The sequence below is a fragment of the Ochlerotatus camptorhynchus genome, unplaced genomic scaffold (genome assembly GCF_037179485.1).
Source record: "Ochlerotatus camptorhynchus isolate MF236.1 unplaced genomic scaffold, CSIRO-AGI_Acam_v1.1 ptg000564l, whole genome shotgun sequence".
Classification (NCBI taxonomy): Eukaryota; Metazoa; Arthropoda; class Insecta; order Diptera; family Culicidae; genus Ochlerotatus; species Ochlerotatus camptorhynchus.
Window position 1 is genome coordinate 110059 of NW_027041046.1, and position 10674 is coordinate 120732.

At 46.8% G+C, this 10674-nt stretch overlaps 1 protein-coding gene across 1 annotated transcript; it reads left to right on the forward strand.

Annotated features, from left to right (window-relative positions):
* Positions 1–4296: 4296 nt before the first annotated feature.
* LOC135713535 (uncharacterized) lies at positions 4297–6959 on the forward strand. Its single transcript, XM_065236660.1, has 2 exons — positions 4297–6533; positions 6662–6959. Exons 1-2 carry the CDS (start codon positions 4297–4299, stop codon positions 6957–6959), a joined length of 2535 nt encoding a protein of 844 aa, XP_065092732.1.
* Positions 6960–10674: the final 3715 nt, after the last annotated feature.

The following is a 10674-nucleotide window of genomic DNA, read 5'->3' on the forward strand; positions in this document are numbered from 1 at the left end:
ACCATTTAGTACGTCAGAGTACCCTTTCAAGTTGGCAAACCGATTGGGACAATGGAAATCTTGGACGGTGGTTACATTCAATTATTCCTAATGTTTCTTCGAGAGCGTGGTTTAAAGGCTTGGACTTAAGTCGTGACTTCATTCGCGTGATGAGTAGACTTATGTCCAACCCCTACACGCTAGATGCTCATCTCAATAGAATAAACCTCGTGGACAGCAACATCTGTCGGTGTGGAAACGGTTACGATGACATCGATCACGCAGTTTGGCAATGTACGGATAATTACGCCGCCAGAGAGCGACTTTTGAATACCCTTGAGGCCCAAGGAAGACAATCCTATGTTCCTATCAGAGACGTGTTGGGAACTCGCGATATCTGATATATGCAGTCGGTTTATGTGTTTCTTCAAATGTCTAGTATGAGAATTTAATTCGTTTGTCTTTTATCTCTCTTTATTAGTTTTTGTTTGTCTTGTCCCCACGTCTCGATGAGTCTCATCGTCGCCCACTGGTCACCCACCATAGCCGGTCGAACTCCAGACGAAACTAGAACCACACTGGTGACAACGCTCTGATGAGACAACGAAACCTTACTCCCAAGCTCCTCCCCTGATCCTATCCTTCGACAATGTACCTCTCTAACCTCGAGTAAGCCGCGAGTATTCGGCCCAACTCCTACTAGATATAAAATTAAGTGAATTTTGTTACAAACAAAGAACAATGAACTATCGGCTCCGTAAAGCTAACGCGATTGAGCCTTCCAAATAAACATACTTGTCGATGCAGGATTCGATGAGCTGCCCACCCTGTCAACCGACGTTTCCAAAGGCTGTTAAAGCGCCGCTGCAAAAATATTGACAGACGTCAACGCTGGTGGCTCGAGCTGTCAACGGCAGTGACAGTGAAACGGGGAAGAATATTTCCTTTTGGATAAAAGTTCGCGGCGTGGTCGGTAGTGTTCCTTACCGCTACAGTTAAAATTATTTTGCTGTTATATTACTTTATTATATTATTATATTAGGGAGTGCTGGAGTTTATTAAAATCTAGTAAAGGAGGTAAAAGGTTCAAACTATTAAATCTTAACTTAAAACGAAACTAATTCTAAACTCCTAGGACCTAGAAGCTAACCTAAAACTTAAAGCGCAGGGAGAGGCCCCACGCTACAAAGAATCACCAAATTTGTGAGTAAAATGAAAATTATTATAATCTAATCTAATGAAATAAAATAATTGCAGTGAAGCAAACGCTAAAGCAAAAGGCTTTCAGAAACGATTCTATGACCTTTCCCCCACCTGCGCGGACAAACTTCAAAATTTGCTGTTGCAAGTGAACTCGATCGAAATGGACGAATCGAGGTTAGCGAGAGCCATCGGACCGGTAATGGACGAGGAGTCCAGTTGCGTAAGTTGTCAACGACCATTACACGTGCGCCGGAGTGAATGATAGTGTCGCGGACCGGGCGTGGGTATGTAGCAACTGCATTACCCAGCAGAAGGATGACATCGCCTCCCTTCGAAGCGGATCTAGTCGCTCCAGCACAACGTCAGCGTTTTCGGTTTGCCTGAGCCAGCTGGTGGAAAGGCAACAAGCCGAAAGAGCTCGTGCAGAGCTAGCGCTACAACGTCGTCATCTTGACGAGCAGCAACAGCTCATTGACAACGTGCTAGGAGGAGACATAGCAGGCAGCCATTGTGGTGGCGTTTCATCCAGTGGTGCGAACATTAAAGTGGCGCCGCCCGCCCAACGTATGCGCCTTCCAACTCCACCTACCCCCGGGGCTCCCTTAGCTTCGTCTGTTCGTCGATCAACACCACTGTTGGGTACACCCAGAACTACCGTACCACCGATGGGTTCGACTGCAGTGCTGGAGCCATCCGCTTCAAGGTCTCAACAGGAAAAGGAGCATCCACTAACCGCCCTTTTGGAACTCAGGAACCGTGTTGAGCAGTGCGAAAAGCGCGCCAAACCAACACCTGAGCAACTGTCAGCGTTACGTGTACAGATGGAGGTGTGCAGAACCCTTCTGGAAGAGTTCCAGTCCGGTGAAGAAGCAAGCGGACAAGCTCAACGGTCGGATGCAAGCGATCCGGTAGGACGACGACTACCAAAGCAAGCGACGACAACAAACGAGCCGTGAATGGAGAAGCAGACCGGCGCCATTCCTAAGGCGAGCCAGACGTTGGAATCGGTACCGGAAGCAAATACTAGTCTGCAGAACCCTCTCTGGCAATTGAGGGATCCGGTAAGCCAACCCAGTTTGCCTTCGGTAAGTCAACCAAACGCTGAAATGCGTCCGAACCACGTCGAACCCCCAGGTAAGCGTCAAGCCTTGAATCATATGAACGTATCCCCTTCCTACCATTGCCCCACGACCAATGATTACGAAACAACCCGTGAGCAGCTGCGAATTGACGCGCGCCCGGGAGAACTTAATATGCTCCCTCAAATTTTCACGAGCAGCTGCGAGAATCCCTCGCGCGCCCGAATGCCTCGAAAACCTTGACTCGAGATAATTGTCAATCCGAACAACACTCAATCGGAGAGCAAACGCGTGAACCTCCCCCACGTACGGTTGAGTCGTCTCAGCCCCCTCGTCAGTCAGAAAGTACACGAAGATACCAAGCGATTCCTTCTCCAGTGCAACACGGTGCTCCCACACAGCAGCAGCTAGCAGCAAGGCAGTCCCTGGCTAAGGAACTTCCTCGATTCTCCGGTGACCCTGCGGACTGGCCGATCTTCATTTCGAATTATCGCTACACGACTGAAGCTTGCGGTTTTTCGGATGGAGAGAATATGCTTCGCCTCCAACGATGTTTGACTGGACCGGCGCTGGAAACTGTGCGCAGTCGGTTGGTATTGCCAGCAGCGGTGTCCCAGGTGATCGAGACTCTTCGTATGCGGTTTGGACGACCGGAACTGCTGGTAAATTCTCTGCTGAGCAAGGTGCGGGAAATCCCAGCTCCAAAGTCCGACAGGTTGGAAGGACTCATCGACTTCGGGATGGCGGTGCAGGCCTTATGCGACCACATTGAAGCGGCGAATGAACGCGCTCACCTGTCGAACCCGTCTCTTTTGCAGGAACTCGTTACTAAACTTCCCGCGGACCAACGAATGATGTGGGCGGGATACAAGCGGGGATTCGATCACGTCGATCTAAAAACCTTCGGTGACTATATGGCGTCAGTGGTACAGGATGTGACAAGTGTGGTGACCTTTGAGCCAGAAGGTAAAAGGGGCAGTGCTCGCGACCGTCCGAAGAGCAAGGGGTTCGTGAACGCCCATGCAGTGGAAAGCGCGGGGAGTTCCGGAGTTTCATCGAGCGAATCGAAGGAATCACCCAAACAATTCGACTGCCTGAACTGTAACAAAAGTGGGCATCGAGTGCGCGATTGTGAAGTCTTCAAGAAATTGGACATCGACGATCGCTGGAGAAGAGTTCGTGCGCTGTTGCTGTGCCAGAACTGCCTGTTTAACCATGGACGTCGTGCGTGTCGAGGACGAAAGACATGCGACATTGAAGGCTGCCAGTTTCGCCACCATCCTCTCCTCCACTCCCAAAGAGGACCACCGAAGTTGTCGGCACCGACGCCGAGAGTTCAGGTAGCCGATAACCATAACCACCATTACGCAATGTCATCGAAACTCTTCCGTATCATTCCCGTGATACTCCACGGTCGTAGTGGGTCAATTGAAACTTTCGCCTTCCTCGATGAGGGTTCTGACCTGACACTAGTGGAACACGACCTGGCTACTGCGCTGGGCGTGAAGGGGACGCCTCATCCTCTATGTCTTCGGTGGACTGGCGATACTTCGCGATTGGAGAAGGAATCGCGACGGATCACTATCGAGATCGCTGGAAATGGGCAGAGCAAACGCCACAAGTTGGTGAACGCGAGGACCGTCAACAATCTCAGTCTTCCCGTCCAAAGCTTCCAGGCCGAAGAAGCGGTGAAAGTGTACCCGTGCGCCGGTGGCTGCTAAAACAAGGCTAGGCTGGTGCGTCTATGGTCCTCGAGGAAGCAACAATCGTGAATCGTACAACTTCCACGTTGGAGAATGCGCCTGTGACGAGAAGCTGCACGAGACGGTGAAAGATTTTTTCGATATTGAGAACACTGGAACGGGTCTAGTGGAAACTCCGTTGACGAAGGATGATCAACGAGCGGTGACCATCATGGAAACTACAACTCGACGAGTTGCGGACCGTTTTGAGACGGGATTAATTTGAGACCAAGTGGAATTCCCGAACAGGTATACGATGGCACTGCGTCGACTAGAATTGCCTTGAACGACGGATGGATCGTGACCCGGAGCTGAAGGAGAATCTACATCGACAAATACGCGAATACGAAGTGAAGGGCTATGCACATAAGGCGACGAAAGCGGAAATGGAAGCAGCCGACCCAAGGAGAACGTGGTACCTACCAGTAGGAGCAGTCATGAACCCCAAGAAACCGGGGAAGGTCCGTATCATCTGGGATGCGGCCGCTAAAGTAGATGGTGTATCTCTGAATAGTGCACTACTCAAAGGCCCGGATCAACTATCTTCTCTACCAAGGGTCCTATTCCGCTTCCGTCAGTATGGGGTGGCAGTAAGTTCGAATGTTCAGGAGATGTTCCACCAACTCCGAATCCGAGAAGAAGACAAGATTTCTCAACTATTTTTATGGCGCACTAATCCATCCGACAATCCAACGGTGTACGTGATGGATGTTGCAACATTCGGGAGCACCTGCTCGCCAGCATCAGCACAATTCGTGAAAAACCGCAACGCCGAGGAACATTCCGAAGCCTACCCCGAAGCGGCAAAAGCGATCATTCACGACCACTACGTCGACGATTATCTGGCGAGCTTTAGCTCCGTGGAGGAAGCAGCAAAGGTGGCAAGCGATGTGCGCTACGTTCACGGCAACGGAGGATTCAAGCTTCATAACTGGCGGTCGAACAGCAGCACGGTGCTCAACAGACTAGGCGTAGTCCAACACGATGCCGATAAGGAGCTGGACCTGATCGGTATGCTTTGGAGTCCGTCAACCGATGAACTGAGTTTCTCTACACAGATGAGCGAAGAGGTGCAAACGCTGATACGCACAACTACGAGGCCGACGAAGAGACAGGTGCTGCGATGTGTGATGACCCTATTTGATCCGTTGGGGTTGCTTTCGCCGTTCATCATCCACGGAAAGGTTCTGATTCAGGACCTATGGCGAGAGGGTACGGAGTGGGACGAACAAGTCAGTGATGAGGTCTACAAGAAATGGCAGAGGTGGATACAGATGATCGAATACATAGCCGAGATCCGAATCCCAAGATGTTACTTCCCTAGTGCTACTCGGAGGACCTACCAGAATTCTGAAGTCCATGTGTTCGTCGACGCAAGCGAGGTGGCGTATTCTTGTGCGGTCTATCTACGCACATTCAACGAAGACGGCGATCCGCAGGGTTGCCTAATCGCCGCCAAGGTCGCTCCTCTGAAACCTTGGTCTATTCCCCGGCTGGAACTACAGGCATGTGTCTTGGGCGCACGGTGGTCGAAATTCGTCATAGAAAACCACAACGTTCCCGTATCCAAGACCACGTACTGGACGGATTCAAGAACAGCGCTAGCCTGGATTAAAGCTGATCCGCGTAACTATCGACAGTTCGTCTCCTATCGGGTAGGCGAGATCCTGGAACATTCAACGGCAGCTCAGTGGCGGTGGGTACCGTCAAAATCCAATCCAGCGGATGAAGCGACGAAATGGGGAAGTGGCCCGTACTTCGATCACGACAGCAGTTGGTTTCAAGGACCCAACTTTCTACGATTGCCGGAAAAAGAGTGGCCCCGTATTAAGGAACCAGTGACCGCTACTAACGAAGAAATGCGTGCATCGATTCTGCACCACCGATCGTTTGAACCCGCAATAGACTTCAATCGGTTCTCATCCTGGGATAGGCTGCAACGTGCAACCGCATACGCTCTTCGATTCCTGCACAACACGTCCAAGAAGCGGCCGGAATACTCCGGGCCGTTGCAACAGTCGGAACTTCGAGCGGCTGAAGAAACAATCCTTAAGTTGGTACAGCATGAATCCTACCCAGATGAAGTTGCCGCACTGTCGAATAAAGCGCCGAACGAAGCGGGACAGGAGCTTATCGGGAAGCAAAGCTCCATCTATCAACTGATGCCAATGCTGAATGGTAACGGATTGCTACGCGAGCGCGGTCGGATCGAGATAGCTGAACATGTTCCCTATGGCGTGCGACATCCGGTGATCCTCCCGAGGAAGCATCGCGTCACGGAACTCTTAGTGAACCGATACCATCGCTATTATCACCATGGGAACGACGAAACGGTGGTTTACGAGATCCGGCAGCTATACACAATCCCTAGACTTCGATTGGTGGTCAAACAAGTGAAACGCGATTGCGCCTTCTGCAAGATTCGTCGAGCACGACCAACGATTCCGCCGATGGCACCACTTCCGGCTGCACGTCTAGCGCACCACGAACGACCATTCACTTATACTGGAGTGGACTATTTCGGACCGCTGTGGTGAAGCTGGGAAGATCCAACGTCAAACGGTGGATCGCGCTGTTCACCTGTCTTACGGTGCGCGCTGTCCATTTAGAAGTTGCCTACTCACTATCAACGGAATCATGCATTTCCTGCGTCCGCAGATTCGTGGGTCGCCGGGGGCCACCAGCCGAGTTCTTCAGCGACAATGGAACGAATTTCCAAGGGGCGGACCGAGTACTGCAGCACCAATTAAACCCGAATTCGGATGGCCGGAAGCGAAGAGCAGTGGTAAAGATTGGTGGAAAAACTCCAGTGCGGCCGGTGACAAGGCTGGCACTACTCGATGTGAAGGAGAAACGTGAAGTTCCGGAGAACACCGGACTACACCCGGGGGAGACTGTCGATGCAGGATTCGATGAGCTGCCCACCCTGTCAACCAACGTTTCCAAAGGCTGTTAAAGCGCCGCTGCAAAAATATTGACAGACGTCAACGCTGGTGGCTCGAGCTGTCAACGGCAGTGACAGTGAAACGGAGAAGAATATTTCCTTTTGGATAAAAGTTCGCGGCGTGGTCGGTAGTGTTCCTTACCGCTACAGTTAAAATTATTTTGCTGTTATATTACTTTATTATATTATTATATTAGGGAGTGCTGGAGTTTATTAAAATCTAGTAAAGGAGGTAAAAGGTTCAAACTATTAAATCTAAACTTAAAACGAAACTAATTCTAAACTCCTAGGACCTAGAAGCTAACCTAAAACTTAAAGCGCAGGGAGAGGCCCCTTGCTACAAAGAATCACCAAATTTGTGAGTAAAATGAAAATTATTATAATCTAATCTAATGAAATAAAATAATTGCAGTGAAGCAAACGCTAAAGCAAAAGGCTTTCAGAAACGATTCTATGACCTTTCCCCCACCTGCGCGGACAATACTAGTTAAAAAAAATAAAATAAAGCAGCCTTTGCCTTAATAATATTGTAATGTTACGTGATAAAATTACGAATTAATTGAAGTGGTGTTTTAGTTTGGTTTTTGTCATTGTAAAGTCAATAGAGTTCTTCTGAATCAATACGATGCGAAACGATATCGTTTACAAATGAGACCGTTGCAAATTCACGACGCTCTTTTAATGTTTAAATGTTGATGACCATGCACCGTGCTTCATAAGACGGAAGAGGTAATCTTGTCCAACCTGATTTACGAAGTGCAAACAATAAGAATTGCTTTTGTACCGATTCTATTCATTCCTCGTGCGTTATTGAATAACGTGACCAAACTATGCTGCAGTATTCCAGTATTGAACTCCTATAGGCAATGTTCAGTGTTTTTATTGTGTACTGATCATGAAAATTATAGCAAAATCGTTTAATAAAGCCAAGCATGTTGTAGTATAATAAAGCAAATAAGACAAGCATATTGTATTATAATGATCACTGAATGTTAGTTTGGAATCTATGATTACTCCTAAATCCCTAACACTTTCACACTTTTCGCCGGCTGATTTCCTTAAAAGATTGTAATATCTGGTGTGCTTCGTTTTCTACTAATAGTTATTGAATTACATTGTTTTACGTTCAGTTGTAAAAGGCTTTTGTTGCACAAAATATAAAACATGTGTATTTCATTCTGGAACGTCCTGATGTCTTCCTTGTTCCTTATTTCTAGAAAGAGCTTCATGTCGTTGGCATAAATTAAAACTTTTATGTTTTTAAGAATGAATAATATGTCATTTACAAATATTATGAACAAAAGGGGTCTAAATGAGAGCCTTGCGGGAAGTGACTTGAATGGGATTCGATTTCTTCCCTTTGTATCTAATCATTTGTTGACGATTAGTTAGGTATGAAACGAGCCATTTGAGAAGTCCTGACTCAATTCCCAATTTAAAGAGTAGCAAAGGTATGTCAATGCGATCAAATGCCTTACTGAAGTCTGTAGGTAGAGCTTCAACGTGGTTTCAATTATCCATATCAAACTAAAAGTGCGTAAAAGAGAAGAATAGTGGAAGGAGCAGAAACGAAAGGACGTCTAGGATCCCGTAGTATACCACTATAAACTACTTACCGGTAAACCCCGAATGACTAAAACCGTAGTCATAGACACCATCCGGGAGCACTCCAAACGGTAGTCGCCACGAGAATACCCATCCGTGTAAGTAAAAACGATAGGTGAAGTGAGGTAGGAGCTAGTGAGTAAGGAAGTGGTAAGAAAGTTGGAAAATAAAACGTAAATACCTGTAGGTAAAACGGAATAAAGTAGGAGTTTGTTTTTTTTATCATTAATTTATTTGATAAGGCTCAATCGAATCAACTTTACAGAGCCGAGCAGCGAATTCAAACACATAAAGCAACCAACGATACAGGCAAAACCCTTGCTACGACTACCACGACAAACTCTCACTGCAACACAGCTCGATCGGAGTGGTAGAAGGATAATGATATATTGCTTGCCTGCTTTGTTGCAATATACACGGATGAGGACATAGCATGATCTGAATCGAAAAAAGATATAACATAAAAATTCTTATTAACACACGTGTATCATCTTCGGCTTTGCTTCGCGAAGCAGCTTGCCAACAATTTACTCGTTTCTTCCCTGCGTGAGCTGTGTCATGAAAAAAAAATGAAGAAGATTATATCATTATTGCTTTCCACTTCTGGCATAGCGATATCATTCGGTTCGTTTATCGCTTATCATTTTGTCATTTGGAGATATTTTTGATTCCTTGGAGCCGAGCATTCTTGTTCACTATACAAAACATCTTAAAACTATAGTCAAAAGGTACAACACAATAAACACTTTATCTTCCGCTATCCAATAAGCCTCCTCCGTCAAAACGGGATCCGCTTCCAGTGAATGAAACCAAGTGGCAGTATCGCCAACGGGGGGCGGAGCGCTTCCATAGCAGCAATGGACGCAAAACGTGGTCATCGCTCACACACTCATCACGAAACGGTTGCTTTCCAAAGTCGACGACGCATCGACCGAATGAACTGCTGATGAAGACAATGAGGAGGACCACACAATTATTGCTGCCGAGTAAACAGACGATCGCGTGACACACAGCGAGAGTGGTTTGCTTCTGTCGACAGCCGAGTGAACACTCGCGAGTTTGTTGTGGTGTGTAAGGTATTCGAATGTTTTCTTGGTCAAATATTAGAACGCGTATGCAACCCTGAGGCACTGTAGAAGGAGGGGGGGGGTACCCACCCTGTTAAAACCCATTGAGAATTGCAAACATGTGACAGTTACTTCGAATCACCCTGTATATTGCCTATGTGAGGCCAATACTGGAATATTGCAGCATTGTATGGTGCCCTTTTTCAATCACGCATAAATAAATATTCGAATCAGTACAGAATCAATTTCTATTATATGCCCATCGTAAATTAGGTTGGACATAATTTCATCTTTCATTATATGAAGGTGCTCTTCATGTTGCATGCTTATAAACAAACAAACTTTAACCCTCCGTTACTCGCGCTGTTGTACTTTGTACAACACACATGAGTTTTCCATTGCCATTTTGTTGCTGAGTTACTAATCGATCTGAAACCAACGAGTATTCCTCAAAAAACTTGTTTTGATCTAAACAAGCTAAACTTTGATTACAGTAAACACCTAAAAAATGCGGATAATAGGGAAAATGAAAATGGAAACCGCATAAACTGTGACCATACTACGTGGGATTTGACTTAATTGATTATAACATGGAATATATCGAGATCCTGACCAGATAGAAAGTTACTGTCTCCGATAAAGTTGTTCAGGAGATCGTGCTTGTCACTGGCGGACAGTAGTTTAGAATTTTCTCACTACGTAGCGCTAGTATACATGTGAAATTCTCGCATGTGATATATCTCGAGATCCTGACCAGCTAGAAAGTTACTGTCTTTCACAAAGTTTTTCAGGAGGTCAAAGTCTATTGCTTGGTGCCCAATAGTTCAGAATTTGCTCACTACGCGACGCTAGTATACACGTGAAATTTTCATAAAAAAATATCTCGAGTGCCCAACCAGATAGAAAGGTACTGTCTTCGGCATAGTTGTTCAGGAGGTCAAGGCTTTTTCGCAGGTGGACAGTAGTTCAGAGTTTTCTCACTTTGCGGCGTTACTATACATGTGAAACTCTTGCATATAAAATATATCTAGATCCCGACCAGATAGAAAGTAAAT

Bases quoted from the DNA above. Each gene is read 5' to 3' on its own strand.
- LOC135713535 (XM_065236660.1), top strand. From the start codon at position 4,297: ATGGATCGTGACCCGGAGCTGAAGGAGAATCTACATCGACAAATACGC. The intron at 6,534-6,661 runs GTGGTGAAGCTG...CTGCGTCCGCAG, and splicing joins GTGGACTATTTCGGACCGCT to ATTCGTGGGTCGCCGGGGGC.